The 18,338-nt window shown below is 37.6% G+C and overlaps 1 protein-coding gene across 1 annotated transcript in view; it reads right to left on the bottom strand.

Annotated features, from left to right (window-relative positions):
• Positions 1-17,646, bottom strand: part of FAM199X (family with sequence similarity 199, X-linked) — a 28,883-nt gene extending 11,237 nt beyond the window's left edge. Inside the window, exons 1-2 of the mRNA XM_007086425.3 lie at positions 17,136-17,646; positions 8,826-9,045 (exon numbers count right to left, since the gene is read on the bottom strand). Of these exons, the coding sequence (XP_007086487.1) occupies positions 8,826-9,045; positions 17,136-17,332 (417 nt within the window). The 5' untranslated portion in view covers positions 17,333-17,646. The remainder of the gene's footprint in view (positions 1-8,825; positions 9,046-17,135) is intronic.
• Positions 17,647-18,338: the final 692 nt, after the last annotated feature.

Here is an 18,338-nt window from a genome sequence, read left to right as displayed (position 1 = left end):
ACAGATAAGCCATGGTCCTTGTGCTCAAGTCAGTATTAATAACCTCAAGGCAATTAAAAGTATTTAAAATATGCTGTTAATATGTAACAAAACATTTTAAAGATCAGAAGTATTATAAAAGAAAAATCAGAAAAAAATGTTGAGACAATGTGTAGACAAAGGAGAAAAGCAAGCAAGCCTAATACACAGAAAATTAGTTTGAAGTGAGATGAACACCAGAATTATGTGTTATAATTTTATACTGCCTGTTAAAAGCCAGTTAGAATGGATTTAATTTTTTACCAGCTTTATTGAATTATAAGTGATACAAAGAACTGTACATAACTAATATAGACAATTTGAGGACTTTGGACATATGTATATACCCATGAAACCATCACCACAATCAAGGTAATAGATCTATCACCTTCAAAAGTCAAAATGGATTTAATTTTAAATAAATGTGTTTAGGGGCACTTGGCTGGCTTAGTCAGAGGAGCATGTGACTCTTGATCTTGGGGTCACGAGTTTGAGCCCCATGTTGCATGTAAAGATTACTTAAATAAATAAACTTCTAAAAATAAATAAATAAATAAAGGGATGTATGGGTGGCTCAGTCGGTTGAGCATCTGACTCTGATTTTGGCTCAGGTCATGATCTCAGGATTGTGGGATCGAGCCCCCACACTGGGCTCCATGCTGAGCATGGAGCCTGCTTAAAATTCTTTCTCTCTCTCCCTCTGCCCCTCTCCCAAGCTCACACTTATGTGCTCTCTCTCTCTTGCTCTCTCTCTCGAAAATAAGTAAGTTTAAGTCATTCATCAAAAAGATAATTTCTTCTACAAGGAATACGTAGCTTTCAAAGACAATGCTTTCATTTTTACAAGGTACAAAATAACACCTTTTGGTTGTTGTTGTCCTTTGCAATGATATATGAACTCTGGATGATAACTAGGCTTTTGAAGTTACCAAAAGGGAAAAGCTAGTTTAGCCATGAAGATTACTGCAATCACACACATTTGGCCTCCTACTGCACCCATAGCACTCTGATAAGTACAGAGGACTCAAAGAATTTTTTTGTCATGGTCCTTACACTAAAACTTTATTCTCCACTGGGGAAGAGAATATAATAACACAAACATACAATTATACAAAATATCAAATGACAAATGCTAGGTATGAAATGACAGATCATCAGTGGAAATATCTAGCAGTGAGTTAAAGCTACAAGATTAAAGCTTGGGAGAGCTACAAGAGGGCAGGCACAGGGAGTGAGATGCATAGAATAACCTAATGAAGACACAAATATGGGGTTGAGATCACTATGCAAAGTGACCATAAGGCTTAGAATGAAATTATCTAAGCTACTATTGTCAAAAAAACACATTTTCACTTTAACAGTTGCTGATGAATCCAAGTGCATAAATGACTACCAACAATTTGTATGACTTCCATTAAAAACTCATTAATTGGGATGCCTGGGTGGCTTAGTCAGTTGACCATTCAACTTCGGTTCAGGTCATGATCTCAGTTTGTGAGTTCAAGCCCCATATCAGGCTCTGCACTGACACCGCAGAGCATGCTTCGGATCCTCTGTCTCCCTCTCTCTCTGCCCCTCCCACCCTCAGGCACGCATGCTCTCTTTCTCTGAAAAATAAACATTAAAAGCCCTCATTAATTAACACTGCTTGACTTGTTCATTCACCTTTAGCCCTGATGTTATCTAGTCAATGTCATGAAAGAATAACTGCTGAATGCACACATGAAGGCCATCTTTCAGCCTTTAATGTCAAAAAAGAAAATGTTTTGGGGCTTCTGGGTGGCCCAATCAGTTAAGTGTCCAACTCTTGATTTTGGCTCAGGTCACGATCCCACAGTTAATTGAGATTGAGTCCCGCGTCAGGCTCTGTGCTGACAGCACAAAGGGATATTCTCTCTCATTCTCTCTCTCTCTCTCTCTCTCTCTCTCTCTCTCTCTCTGTCCCTTCCCCACTGGTAAATGCTGTCTTTCCCTAAATAAATAAACATTTAAAAAAGAAAATATCCTGCTATTTTCCCTTTGAAAGAGTTCAAATCACAATACTACTACATAAAAGATCTCCCTGGGGTTTCTAAAACAAAAAGAAACAGTCCTTATCATATGAAAGCCTTCCCTTACTTCAAGCTCCTTTGATAAACTAGGTAAAGGAACTAACAAAATATGTATACCCTCAAAATTTAAGAAGAATTTTCATCTAAATCTTTAGCGAACTTCTGCTAGGTAGTAGACTATATGTTAAACACTTAAATTTGTGCCTTTAGTACTGTTTATGTGTTTGTTTGCAGGGGGGCTGTAAAAAAAGGCAACTAATGGTTCTTTGGCATTTTTTTTTTTTGTCAGGGAGAAGTAAACAGATGCCAAAGTTCAAATCCCGGCTATAACTGCTCACTAGCCATGTGATCTTGTAGAGGTTAGTTCTCTTCTTAGAGCCCCAGAGTTATGATTAAGGCCACCCATCTCAAAAGACTGCTAAGAAATTCAAATGAGGTAATAAGCCTGGCACATGGCAATACTCCATACACAGATGTGTTTTCCTTTTTCCATTTCTTGCCACGGTTTTGTACCCTTTGAAAAGGACAAGAAGCCATCACAGAATGACACCTGTTGCTAAAGTGGGTGAAGTTTCACAAGGTAGTCTCAGAATGGCAGAATGGGGAAAAGGAGAAGGCATTCAGGTAAGGAGAATAACCTGGTAAATACACAAATTTAAAAAAAAAAGGATGAGATTAATGAGACCAATATAATTAAAACAGAAAATCAGTGCTACGGATTTGAAAGGTCAATGGATGAACAAGCTGTTATATGATACAGAGAAGTAGGCCAGTAACATTTTCTAAGTAGAAGTAACTTGATGTAACTGGTCTTGAGGGAAGATGAGCTAAAAAGCAATATGGGGATAAATTAGAGTGATAAAAGAATGGAATTACACAGGAAGTTCTTATTTGATCTACACTTGGACTAAGATTAACAAAAATGCAAAGAAAATGGGAATAAATAGGGAAAATACAAAACAATTTACAGGACTGTTTTTTTAAGATTTTATTTTTAAGTAATCTCTACACCCAATGTGGGGCTCCAACTTACAACCCTGAGATCAAGAGTCGCATGCTCTAACGACTGAGCCAGCCAGGTGCCCCTACAAGGCTCTTTGATAACTGAATGGATAAGAGATGACCATTTGTTGAAACCAGAAGAAAACTGGCCACATTTCAGTCATACAACCAACCCATCCAGGGTATGCACTTGATGACTTCCAACTTTTATAGCAAGAGACCTGAAGCAATGTTACAGATCTTCCACTACAACACCCTCATTTTACAAATAAGGAAAAATGATGTCTAGGGAGGGTCACACGGCTAGCGGCGGTATCCAAAGTAGGACAAAAGTCCAGTGCTTTCAACTATGCCCAACCGTCCTGCCTTGCAGAGAGTTTGGAATGAGAGAAGAGTGCAATTTCGGATATGGAGAGTTTGTACTGATAATGAAAGAAGCAAGTACAAATGTCCTTCGAAATGATAATAGTTTTTATTCACTACACCATAAGACATGTCACAAAGTGGAGTCTATTTTTTTCCCATGGAAACACTGTAATTGGAAGTTACATTACTGACCAAGGAATCAGCATCAAATAACAGGTACATTAAATAATAAGGTCATCCAAGTGGAAATGTCAAGTAGTCAATTGGAGATATGGGATTAGAGCTGTAGATGTACATCAGAATTAACTGTGTGGGCTCCTGTATATTTATCAGACCATTCTTTTTCCATTTTATAACTGATAATATATTTCAAGCTAAAAATGTTTAATAATTCTTATTCCATATTTTTCATGGACAACAGCATTTAATATATTTATATTATAATCAGTAATTGTGGCAAGGAGACAGAATTAAATCAAACCTCTGCCAAATTTTTTGCAGTATGCAGCAAAATTTTATGAGTAAGCTCATTAGTGTAACAGTCGATGTGTAATTTCAAATTGTACCTTTAGGTTTCAAGTGTGACAGCTGAATTACTCACTCTAAATTTTCTATGGTTCCCTGCTCAACAGTAAAATAATTTTTCAAGCTCTAAGACTAGTCAAATATATCTTTAATGACAAAAGGACTGCAAGCAAAGAAAACTGTCAGCAAAGCAAAATGTTTTGATGCTACTTCATTCTAGGCTTAAAATCCTGCCTTATCAAGTAGTTAGTATTTCTCGTCCCAAAGAATCTATGAATCCTTTATATTTACTTTGGTAGTAATTGAAACATCTGGTAAAAAGAAAGATTTAAACAGATATGGTTTTTAATTACAACAAAGGTAATATGAATTTTTAAATTACAGTCAACAATTTCTAGTCTATATTAATCCTAACATATAATTTGTAATTGTCTTCCATAATTGGATAAATTATTGCAATCATCTTCTTGGATAATGTACTGCTAATCATTACGTGGTCCCACAAAGAGCACTTTTTCTTAATCTGAAGATCTAATTGGCTTTATTAACCCATTCATGAATCAGGCAGCATCTCATATAGCAAATAAAGAGATTATCCACAAAGCTAAACAAACAAAAAGTTTTTTAACTGCAGAGAGAGGGCCTTAAAAAAAGGAATTTATTAACAAGGAATGCATTGTTTGGCAAGGTTGCTGTCCTCCTAAGGAGAGCGGAAGAATTCTATCAGTAAATTTCCTAGTACTGACCAAGACATCCCATATTGACTACTTAAAGGTTACATTCCCAGGACGTTGAAACTGCAGTTAGGTTAGGTATTAAGTCTTGGTTTGCCAGACTTGGCCTAAGTGACACCATATTGGGCCTGTAGTTTTCTTTTTAACAGATTTCAACTGATATTTATTGAGTATGTCTTATGAGTTTGGTGCATTGTATGCCCTGGCAGGCAGCCAGAGAGAGCATTTTAAGCCTTTCAGAATAGTACTTAAAAACAAATACCCATGGTGACAGAGTACCAGCACTCCAGTTTCAGAAGTGGGAAAACACATTACTAAGGCAAGCTTTATTTTTGCTCCAATGTTAGAGTCAGTCATGTACATTAACAGTGAGTGGCTGGGGATAGTTTTCCACTCTACTCATGAAATGAATGAAGAAGTCAGCAATTAAAATTAAAAAACGACTACTGTGTTGCAACATTATGGATGGTAAGAACTTTATTTTTTTAATGTTTATTTATTTTAGACACAGAGAGACAGAGTACAAGCAGGGGAGGGGCAGAGAGAGCCAGAGACAGAGTCTGAAGCAGGCTCCAGGTTCTGAGCTGTCAGCACAGAGCCCGAGGCGGGGCTCAAACCCACGAACCGTGAGATCATGATATTATCTGAAGTGGGACACTTAATCAACCAAGCCACCCAGGAGCCCCTGGATGGTAAGAACTTTAATTCAAATAAAATAATCAGAAAAAATAATTCTCAGAATTATCAGGACTCCATCTGACTATATTTTAAAGAATCCTTGTAGTCTGATATGTATGTATGTATTTAATTTTTAAAAATATAATTTATTGTCAAATTGGCTTCCATATAACACCCAGTGCTCATCCCAACAAGTGCCCTCCTCAATGCCCATCACCCACTTTCCCCTCTCCCCCACACCCCCTCAGCCCTCAGTTTCTCCTCTGTATTTAAGAGTCTCTTGTGGTTTGCCCCCTCCCTCTCTGTTTGTAACTATTTTTTCCCCTTCCCTTCCCCCATGGTCTTCTGTTAAGTTTCTCAAGATCCACATATGAGTGAAAACATGTATCTGTCTTTCTCCGACTGACTTATTTCACTTAGCATAATACCCTCCAGTTCCATCCACGTTGCTGCAAATGGCATGATTTTATTCTTTCTCATTGCCAAGTAGTAGTTTGATTTTAAATACAAAGTGTGCACTTAAAACTGAGGCACAAAATAAAAAGGTACCGACACAAAGATGCTCACTGCTGTGCTATCTAAAACAGAAAAAATTCTGAAATGGATATAAATAGGGGAATGGTTTCACAAACTCTGGCATATCTAGCACCAGGAATATTATAAAGTCATTAAAAGAGTTATAGTGAAGATCATAAAAAAGTTTATATGCTAAATGAAAAAATTTTATTACAATATTTTATCTAGAAGAGAATACTTCCTAACTCATTCCATGAGGCCAAAGCAACACGAAGGTATCACAAAAAAACTACAGACCCATACCCCTTATGAATGCAGACATAAAAATCCTAAACAAAATACTAACAAATGAAATCCAGCAGCATATTAAAAGGAATATATACCATGACCAATTAGGATTTTTTCCAGGAATGCAAAGGTGGGTCAACATACAAAAATCAATGTAGTACATCCTACTAATAGAATGAAGGGAAGAAATTGCATGGTCATCTCAATAAATGCAGTAAAAGCATTTTGACAAAATCTGAATACTCTTTCAAATAAAAACACTCAACAAACTAGGAATAGAAGAGAAATTCCTCAATATGATAAAGAGCATATATGAAAAACCTACAGCTACCATTATGCTCCGTGGTGAAAGACTGAAAGCTTCTCTCTTAAGATCAGAAAAGACAAGGATGCCTATTCTTGCCACTTCTATTCAACACTGCACTGGTGATCTAGCCAGAGCAATTAGGCAAGAGAAAAAAAAGCTATCCAGATTGGAAATGAAGAAGAAAAACTATCTCTATTTATAGATGATAAATAAGATCTTAAACATAAAAACTCTAAAGAATCCACACAGAGAAGAATAATCATTTAAGCTAAAAAAATTAGTTCAGCAAAGTGGTAGGATACACAATCAATATAAACAGTTTTATTTCTATACACCAGCAATGAACAACAAAAAAATGAAATTAAGAAAACAATTCCATTTACAACAGTATCAAAGGAATAAAATATGTAGGAATAAATTGAACCAAAGAAGTACAAGGCTTAGACACTAAAAACTACAACAGATTCGATACAATCCTTATCAAAACTCCAACTGCCCTTTTTGTAGAAATGGATCACTTAATCCTAGAATTCATACGGAATTGCAGAAGGGATCCCCAATAGCCAAAACAGGCTTACTAAAGAAGAACAAAGTAGGAGAACTCATACTTCCTGATTTCAAACCTCACTACAAAGCTAGAGCAATTAAAACTGTGGCACTGGCATAAGGATAGACATATATATATTAATGGAATATAACTGACAGTCCAGAACTAAACCCACATCTATGACCAATTCATTTCCACAAGGGTACCAAGACAATTCAATAAGAAAAGAATATAGTCTTTTCAACAAATGGTGCTGGGACAACTGAATATCTACATGCAAAAGAATGAATTTGGATCCCTATCTTACATCAAAGACCTAAATGTAAAAACTGAAACTCTAAGAAGGAAACAGGTGAAAATCTGCATGACCTTAGATTAAATAATGGTTTTTTAAATATAACATCATAAGCACAGAATTTGAAGAAAAAATAAATTGAAATTTTTTAAAATTAAAAAATGTTGTGTGTCAAAGGACAGCATCAAGTAAAAAGATAACCCACAGGGGCACCTGAGTGGTTCAGTCAGTTGAGCATGGGACTTTCACTTGGGTCATGATCTCATGGTTGGGGAGTTCAGGCCCCACGTTGGGCTCTGCGCTGACAGCATGGAGCCTGCTTGGGATTCTGTCTCCCTCTCTCTATCTCTCTCTCTGCCCCTCCCCGACTTGTCCTTATGTTCTCTCTCTCAAAAATAAATAAACTTTAAAAAATAAAATAAAAATTTAACTTTCAGTGTAGCATTTTTATAACAAGAAAAAACTGAAACCAATCTAAATATCCATTATTAGGGAACAGGTTAAATAAATTATGATATAGGTATCGAAAAGAATGAGATATTAGTTGAAAAAAAGCAAAGGGCCAAACAGTGGCCAACATATGATCCCATTTGTGTGTTTTTAACACTGTGCAAACATACTTGGATCTGCACAAACTCTTAACAGTGGTAACCACAGCAGAGTGGGACTTGGAGACTTATTTTTAACTTCATGCCAGCCTGTTTTCATATTTTAATAAGAAAATGTTTAAAATAAAATAATATTTGATTCCTCTTTTAGAACACAACTTCAAAGTTTTGGATGGCTTTCAAACATAGTAGGCATTCAAGTATCTGTTGAACATAACATTTGCTATATGCAAGGAAAGCTTCTTCAAATGTTACTGTTTTCTACAATCAGAAAATGGATGTGGCAACAACATGATTTACATTTTCTGATAGACTGCACTCATTATACGGCAGAATTTCCAAGCAATTTGTACAAAGCCATTTTACATGGTATATATGCCATAAGAAAAAAAAAACTGTAGGACAAAAAACATCTCTACATATGAAGAGAATACAAAATGAGTAATTATATTGTGTTGCTGATAACAGAGCCAAAAATTGTTTTTATGATAATAATGGTTTCAGAGCCGAGATATATAGAACATAACCCTGATGCAAAGATATTGTGCCTATAAGGACACAAAGGCTTTTTACTATAGCAGGAAGAATACATTTGCTTGGATTCATGCATAGAAAAGTACTGATTTTATATAATAATGGGAACATTATACAAGTATTAAATTACATGAAAATCTAAATAAGGATATCTGCAGCATCAGATGCCTAAATGGTACATTAGCAAAAATAAAGGATACATATTCCATCTAATTCTTAATGTTGTCAGAGAATGTCCAGGACTGGATAAACACTGAAGAAAATTTACTTTGAGGCAGAGATGAAAATATCAAAATAGAAATTCATTCTTCTATTTATGGAATAATGATGGTAATACAAAGAAAAACAAAACCTACCTGCCATTCAAACTCGCTATCTGACCAATCCCAGTATGTGCTAATAGAAGAAGAGACATCACTGCAGACACTTCCCTCGGGGAATAAATCAAAAGAAGTGAAGTCTTGATCATCTAACAGGGAATAGCAGTCATCTTGATCTCCAACAGAAACTGATGAAAATAGCTCCTCACTACATTCTGAGCTGGCAACGCTTGTTCCACAAGAAGTTAAGTTCCACCTTAAAAACACAACACAAAAGAAATTACAACAGGAACTACAAAATCCACACAATTTTAAGATATTAATAGGATACATTTATGACATTTATGATGACTGTACTGAAAAGAGCCCAAATGTCCATCGATGGATGAATGGATAAAGAAGATGTGGTGTATATATACAATGGAGCATTACTTGGCAATCAAAAAGAATGAAATCTTGCCATTTGCAACTACATGGATGGAACTGGAGGGTATTATTTTAAGTGAAATTAGTCAGAGAAAGACAAAAATCATATGACTTAACTCATATGAGGACTTTAAGACACAGAACAGATGAACATAAGGGGAGGGTAGCAAAAATAATATAAAAACAAGGAAGGGGACAAAACATAAGAGACTCTTAAACATGGAGAACAAACAGGGTTACTGGAGGGGTTGTGGGAGGGATGGGCTAAATGGGTAAGGGGCACTAAGGAATCTACTCCTGAAATCATTGTTGCACTATATGCTAATTTGGATGTAAATTTAAAGCATAAAAAATAAAATTTAAAAAAAAATTAAGAAATCATCCTAAAAAAAGACTGTATGTATATTTTTAGGTATGACAATGTTATTGTGATTATTTTCAAAAGAGCCCTTCTCTTTTAAGGATGTACACTAAAACATTTATGAATGAAATATATCTGGAATTTGTCTCGAAATTATAAGAAGGGTTTGAGGAATGAGTAGTGGTATGAAGCACACTGTCATATGCAAATAATTGTTGAAGCTGGGTATGAGGTTCATTACACTAGTCCCTTTAATTTTGGTATTTGAAAATTTTTATAATAAAACATTTTAAAAGAAAATTGTATTTAGGGGAGCCTGGGTGGCTCAGTCGGTTATGAGTTCCACTCTTGATTTCGGCTCAGGTCATGACCCCAGGGTCCTAGGATCGAGCCCTACATCAGCTCCACACTGAGCTTGGAGTCTGCTTAAGATTCTCTCTCTTCCTCTGCCACTCTCCCTCACTTGCATGCTCTATCTAAAATAAATAAATATATGTATTTATATTAAATAAAGATTGTATTTAAATTAAGAATACAGTAAAACCTTCATCTATAATCAAAACTTCTAGCATAGTAGTTATGAATACACTTTGAAGTCAGACTGAGTTCAAATTCTTGCTCTATCATTTGATTACTACTACTACTACTACTACTACTACTACTACTACTACTTGATCTTAAGCAAAATATACCCTCCTCAAGTCTGTGTTCTCATCTTTAAGAAACAGTTATTAGGAACATTATATAAGAATGCATATGGAACACTTAGCAGACATAAAAAGTGCTCAATACATGGTAGCTATTATTATTTTTTAATTAATTTATTTTGGGAGAGAGAGCACACGCACGTCAGTGGGGTAGGGCGAGAGAGAGAGAGAGAGAGAGAGAGAGAGAGAGAGGGAGAGAGAGAGAGAGAGAATCATATATATGTTAAGTATAGAAAGCAGGATACTAGTATATATAACTTGAAAACATTTTTTTTTTATTTTTTGAATGTTTATTTATTTTTGAGAGGCAGAGCATGAGCAGGGATGAATAGAGAGAGAGGGAGACAGAGAACCCAAAACAGGCTCCAGGCTCTGAGCTGTCAGTGCAGAGCCCAATGTAGGGTTTAAACTCACAAACTATGAGACCATGACCTGAGTCGAAGTCGGAGGCTTAAACGATTGAGCCACCCAGGCTCCCCTATCTTGAAAACATTTTAATGCCTATATAATATTCCACTGATTAAAAAGTATCATAATTTATTTAATCTTATTCCTTCAGTAATACTTAGGCTGTTTCCATTTGGGGGGTTAACTCTTTTTTGGTTTTAACTATTTATCAAAATATTTAATCTCTAAAGATAGATTACTTGAAAGGAAAGTACTGAGTCAAAGAATATGAACACTTCTGAAGGTCATATCATACTTAGCCAAAGACCTTTCTGAAAATCTGCACCAATTTACAATCCCCAAAGCAGTATACCAAAAGTGCTCATTTCACCACAAACTTAACAGCAGTGAAATTTTCAAAATTTTTACCTATATGATAGAAAAAAACACATTTTTATATCAATTTTTATTTCTTTAATTACTGGCAAGATCAAATTCTAAAACATTTATTAGCTATTTTGCTCTAGTGTTTTTGTATGTGTTAATGTCTTCCTCATTGATTTTATGAGTTCTTAATACATTAGCAACATTAACATTTTGTCTGTGGTATTTATTGCAGGGTTACTTTTTTTTTGTCTCAAAATCTACAAATCTGTTTTCTTTTGTAAATTTCCACTAGCTTTATACTATTAAGGAGGTAATCTTCATTGCTTTGGCAGTAGCCTAGGGAATTAATCCTTAAGATAATGATTTAGTATATCCGATACTAACAAGATACTGAAATAATTACTTCCTGAAGAAAAGCCTGTTACTTACTTATTATAAGATTGTTTCTCATCCCTCATTAAATTCATTATTTCTTGAATTGTGTTTTTCATTTTTTACCTCCCCACTTTGTATGACTAATCTTAATTTCAAAGTTCTTGATTTACAAAATTTGGGCAATCTGACAATTTTATAGCATCAAAACACACACAGACACACACTCTCTAAACTCTTATACTTCAGTAAATATAAACACAGATGTCATCAAGCTTTTATAAATAGGCAAAAATCTAATTCATCTAACAATCTTAGAATACCCTGTAATATTACATAGATTCATCACACGCCTCCTAGGCAGGCAGTATCCTCATTTTTCAAAAAATCAACAAAGCTAGCAGAATTAACCAAGTTAATATAGTTTATGAGGCAATATAAAAGCTATAAAATGGCAATCACAAGATTTGTCCTAGACCTAGTAAACCAGTACCTATACTGTATTCTGGGCAAATTATTTTTTCTTTTGTGTCTTCAAATTGCATGTGACTTTTTAAAACCTTCATTCACCCACTCAACAAACATTTAGCTAGCATCTTCTATATGCCACGTACTGTGTTATGTGGTAGGAAAAGCTTTTAGGTAATTGTTTTTAATGAGAATTCCTTTTGAGCTTGCAAAAATTCCGTAGAAATGTGTTTCCTTCCATGAGTAATAATGGCTTTCCTTTTTAAAAAAACTATGCTAGATTTAATAATCTAATGTTTGGATCACTGACAAGGCAGTCAGGAATTTGCTTGGTTTTGTGTTCTAACCGTAGGGCAAAATCAGTATGTTTCTCAATTTTCCAGGTCCATGACTTTATAACAGATTTAACAGGATTCTGGGTATTCTTAGAAGCCTTTTCTCTTTTTTCTTGTAATTAACAGTGGCAATAAAACTGGGTTCATACTTGAAACCAATCATTTACAAAACAGAAAATTAGTATTTTTACTACTAGAGATTTTTTTAAAATTCTATTATCTTCTAATTTCCAAATATTATCTTTATTATTACTTTAAGGCAATGTGAACAAAAACAAACTAGATAGTACTTTTTTATCCACTGCTGGTGGGAGTGTTAAATTGGCATAATCTTCCTAAAAAGCAATTTGGTACTGTATATATATCAAGAGCTTCAAAGAAGTTCATTCCTTTGGACTCAGTAATTGCCCCTCTAGGAATCTATCACTTCCTCAAATAGAAATTTGGAAAAAAATGTATGTACAAACATGTCCAAACAGTATCATTTATAATAGCCAATAAAGGGAAAAGACATGGTCCCCAAATATGGGGAATAATTAAATAACATATCTAAATAATGGTGTTTTATAATCAATAAATTTATATTTCAGACTATTTTTTAAAAAGGAAAACACTCACAATGTAAGTGCAAAAACCCGGTCACAAATTTTATATAACCTGATCCTGATTTTTAAAAATTACATATGAACATAAAAAGAATATTAAAAGTAACAACATCAAAATGTTGATAGTTGTTTTCTTTACTGAAAGGGATCATAGGTGATCCCTACAGCTTTGAATATGCCAATTTTCTAAAATGAGATTTTATAATAAAAATTTAAGTGTGATTTCAAATATGTAATGAATGACCACTGTGTGCATGTGCTCAGTCAGCACTGAACTATTCAAACCTGCAAAGCCCCTACATCTTATTCCACTAAGAGAAAGCTACCTAATACTAAGATCCTAGCTATAATCATAAAATTATTCACAAAGGAGACTTTCTATCTTAAAAGAAAAATGTTGAAAAGAATCCCAATGGCGTTTGATTAATAACGAGGCTTGCTGTCCAAATTTTAATTTAAAGAAAAAAGTAAAGCCAAGTAACATTTATCTGCAAGGCTTATCCGCCAAAAACCCCATACAGCCACTCCCGACCTCTGTTACACCTTTGGAGCAGCACAAGCCATTAAGGTCCCAAGTAAGAGCAGGTGATACAACCCCGCTAGCTACTCTACTCACTCAAATTCCTAACTCTCCTCCTAGCAATCTCAACTGTCTTGGTACCCTCTCCACAGCCTCGGAAGCAAAAAACGTCCCATGTCAGGTCTAAGGTTAATTATTCCATTTGGGCTTCTGAGTTCAACCCATCCATCTCTTGTCATCCCACACTTTCTTGCATTTTCAATTTCTCCCTTTCCTGTGGGCTGCTCCTAAAGAGCTAAAAGCTCTATTCTTGGAAAAGAAAAACTAAACAAAGCAAACAACAACAATGAAGAAACCTTCGCCTTTTTTTCAAATTATTATATCTCTTCTCTTTCCTTTCCCTGCTAAATTAATTGAAAAGTTCCTTCTTCTTTCAACCTTTGTAACCCACAGTTCTACTCCTAAGACGCTACTGGAATTTCTGTTCTGAATGCTCCCAAATCCACACTTCTAGCCTGGATACTTCTCCCAAGCCTGATCCCCATTCTCAACTTGTCTCAAGAAGTCCCCAAACTAAATTCCTCCTGCCTCTATAATCTGTTACTTCACGGAGTGTGGTTCTCCCACCTGCAACTTACAGCTGTTTTGCAACTGTTAATTCTATATTGAGATAGAGAAACTGTGGGGAGTACAAAAGGTACACAATAGTGTTGGGGTTCTTCTGGTTAATCACATAACCAAATAATTGCTTTATACAATAGTTCACTTCCTGTTCTGCCAATAGGGTGTACAAAAGTGGGGCACCGTCCTCCCACACGCTTTTCACAATTGTGCAATGTCTAAGTACTGATGTACTACTAAAAGATGAAGAGAATAACACATCGAGTAGTTCATATTAATCTCCTTCAATTTAATTCCAGGACCAACCAATATCATCTTAATTTTTTCAGTTTGGTAAATGACATCCTTTTTTGATAATGGTGGAGAGTGCCATGGACAAATGCCAACAATTACATCAGAAAAATCCTGTCTCAAAACCAAGGAAAAATGTCATAAACACCACATATATTCTGTATTAACATTTAAACTAAAAAAAAATAATTAAGTTTCTTAACATTTATTTTATTCTAAGCAAAATTCCAGACAAACCCAACTCGGTCATAAAATCCTAAAAGATACTCCTAGGAAAGTGTGATTTCTTAGGAAAGTGGCTCTGTTCATGTAATTTTCCACTGAACCTAGAGTAGTGACATGCCATTTGAAGTCTCAGGTGACTCTAATATGAACACTACATAAACATTCAAACTTAGGGATAATAAATAATAGTGCCTTGAATCCCTTGGCTAACAAAGATTGCAAATATAGCCCAGAGTCAGGTAAATGAGCAGGCACAAAACTGTCATCATCAGATACTATCAACGATATCAAACAATCTCCACAGTTTTCTCATCAGGTAACAAGGAAGAAGCAAAATAAACGTAAATCAAGTATCTGCCAACTGACAAGCTTTTTATTTCCAATACAATGTGTTTTATAATGACTAAACCCAAAGCAGAACATCAGTACTCAACTATTCAGATCTGTTCTGAATTGTTGCTTGAACTGGTGATGTGAAGAAAAAAAGTGACACATGCAAATTCAAAATAAAAGAATTCTGTAAACTAAACTTTGCCTACATACATGACTTAGCTGTTTGCTTCTCTCTGAGAAGAACTGACTGGAAGTATATGGTCCTCTCAAATGCCATCTTGAGGAGGGGTAGGAAGGCAGAAGAGTCCAAAATGAGAAAAGATTTAAAAGGTAGCCTAGGGCAGAAACATCATGGATGTAAACATTGCTAATTCTGCTTGCCCTAATCTCTGTTGGAAAGGGTACAGAGCAAAATACATTAGACCAGTACTGCCATTCCAAGCCTTCGGAAAAGTAGGGTATGAGATGGAGATTTCTGAAAAGTAGGCAGTAACTAGGAAAAATGTCTGACTTAGAAAAACTGGGGCTGAACAATAACCTCCCCTCTATCATAACTGCCCCATTCTGGAAAACAACCTTGATCTCACTTTCATCTCTAAGAAAAGGAATAGAAAAACACAAGAACAAAAATGGGGAGGAGGCAAAAGAACAGAACAAGCTGTAAGAAATGTATTATTCTCCTGGTTTCACTCCTCATCACCCCACCCGTTTTGGCAGTGCTTACCCTCAGCCTCTTTCTCCACTCCCTTTCCCTCATCATCAGAGCAGACCAATTCTGAAATCATTTCACTTCCTGTGTATATGACTTGCTCCAATGCTGCAAAAACTTAAATACCAAATATGTGCAAAAGTATTCTTTTATATCATTTTCCAGTGCGAACAATCCTAAGACACTTGATTTCATAAACAGATTACATTTATGTTATAATCACATCTTGGGTTAAATAGGCTTCTGTGAGTTAGTCTAAGGAACTGTAACAACCATTTATAACATTTGAGCCATTAGTTCTGTTCCAAGTTTCATCACTGACTTCAAAGAAATAATCTTGGCTTTGCCTAACTCAGTTTTATGACCTTGAACTCAGTCGTTCCTCCTGGGCCTCAGTTTCCTCAGTTTTGTAATGAGGATTTGGAAAAGACGTAACGAATTTACTACCACTTCCTTTTCAAATGTGTTATACTGATGATACTCTTTAAATGTAACACGTTTCCAGACTATACATTTCTTTCAGGTAAGAATCATGTTTTATACACTCTTTGTACTCAGTAAATCTGCAGACTGATTTAAGAAGCATGGGGTATGCAAAAAGACATCAAAATGTGGAAGGATGTTCATGCTCATGTTGTGGATCAGAAATCAGAACTAGACTTAAGTCAGCTCCAATATTTTCCATAGCTGAACCCTTCTCCTCCTCCCTTGTTCCCCACACACCCTCCCAGGCTTTGGTATGTATCTCCCAATATCCACCTTTATTAAAGGTTGGACCTCTGTGTACAACATCTTTAAATCCCCACATTTGGTATAATACTTAAATGCCTGTGTGATGGAATTCTCCAGAACAATCTTCCTTCCAATAAAATGAGGAAATGCACCCTCTAAATAAATTTGTAAAAGCAAGCCCATCCTAAGCATAGCTCCATCCCTCCACTGGGGGAGCAAACCAAGGAATAGGCTACATGAAGGAACCTTCCAGATCTAAGCTTATACATTTTGGCAGGGCCTAAAGTGGTAAAGCAAAGAGTTCATAAGGACAGGAAAAAAAGAACGGCCTGGTTTTCTAGAGCTTCACCAAAAAAATGGGGGGGTGGGGTGGGAACTGGGCTGTGAGACAGGCTAAAAATCGGGAAAGGGAAGATTCTAGTTTTAAAAGTGCCATTTTTCAAAAGATCCATAGATTGACTTTGAGTCATCCGAAATCTACTCTAGAGTGTATGGGAGATGGAAGGGGTTAAACTTTTTCAGGTGGATGGAAACAGGGATGCATCTTAAAATCGTGGGTGGGGATTTGGAATTCTCAGGGTACAGATGAGGCAAGAGGGGAAAGGGAGGAGTCGCTGTGGTCAGAAGAATGGGAAAAGAGAGCAAGTAAAATGCCAGCAGAAAGGAAAATCGGAGGGCAGGGGTGAACATAGGAAGGGGGAGAGGGAAGGAGCCAGGGAATGAGCGCTGGTCGGAGGAAGGTGGGGGAGGGGACGAAAGGAAGCGCAGACCCGAGGTGGACCTCCAAGGCACGGGAGGGACCTGGCGTTCTCCAGCTTAAGGCAGGGGTGTGAGCAGTTCGCCCCTGCCCTCAGCGGCAGTTCGTACCTGTTGGTGTGAAAGCGGTGGAGCGGATCGGTGCGATGACAAGAGGACAGCTGGCAGCCAAAGTCGCTGATGTCCAGGCAACCTGGCTCCTCGCTCGGGCAGGTGCCCACCCCGCGAGGGGGTCCCAGAAGGGGGAAGGGTTCCTCGGGGGTTAGAAACTTCTCATACGAAGTGGTGGCCGACGTCTCGTCGGACATGGCTGGAGACTGCCTGGCTTCGGGCTCCCTCTCTAGCCCCAAGCGGCTCCCGCGCCTGCCCCTTCCCCCACTCTAACCTGTCTGCCGCCGCCGCGCCAGGGTGTGCCCACCGCAGCTCACTAGCAGGCTGAGCGCCACTGCCAGACGCCGCCCGGGGAATGCTGGGCGCGCGAAGAGGCTGCTAGAGACCACAGCAGCCGCTGACGACCCGGTCAGCGCCTCGGCCTCTGCAGCCGTCTCCGTCGCCGCCGAAGCCCGGCCCAGCCCAGTAAGCGCAGCGCAGCACAGAGCCACCGCCGTCCGTCCCGCCCACTGCGCTCGCAGCTCGCTACTCCTGCAATCCGTCTGGCGCCCGCCGGGAGGAGAAGGGCGGCGGGAAGTCGCTTCCTGCGCCCCCTGCTGGAGCGGAGGAGGAACTGAACCTCCGCCCGCCCCGCCCTCGACGCGTGCAATCAGGGATTCCAGGCGCTGGAAAGGCCCGGCACTTCAGGCCAACCACCTCCGTTTTCTCACTCAGGGCTGATTACTAAGCAGCAAGCAGTGGCCCTGAGAAAAGGGACTTGGCCAAGGTCACACTGAGAGTGCGTGAGAAAGAATCCAGATGTCCTGGTTCCCAGCGTACTTGACCACCCTGTCCCAATTCAGTAAGTATTTATATTGAGTCCCTGCAGTGTGTGCCCAGCACTGTGCAATGTGCTGTAGGGAAAATGGGCCAAGAAGGAAAAAATAGTCCCTGCCTCACCCCTGATCTTCTAACCCTGAGAACTCTACACAACAGTCACCAGGCTACTCAGAGCTGCTGGACACGTAGTGCTCTTTTGTGCTCTGTGCTCTTGCTTGCATTATGCATTCTGCTTGGAATGCCCTGCCTTTTCTCCCCTGCTAATCCTTAAAGCCCCAGCTCAAATGTTACCTCCTCTGTGAAGCCTTCCCTGACTCCCAAATGAGTCTTACATATTCCTGCTCCAGTAGAAAGTATATTATGGCGCTTAACTTGTTCAACTTA

This window comes from Panthera tigris, chromosome X (genome assembly GCF_018350195.1).
Source record: "Panthera tigris isolate Pti1 chromosome X, P.tigris_Pti1_mat1.1, whole genome shotgun sequence".
NCBI classification, from domain to species: domain Eukaryota; kingdom Metazoa; phylum Chordata; class Mammalia; order Carnivora; family Felidae; genus Panthera; species Panthera tigris.
Note: the sequence above shows the minus strand (reverse complement) of the source record. Positions and strands in the feature narration are given on the sequence as shown.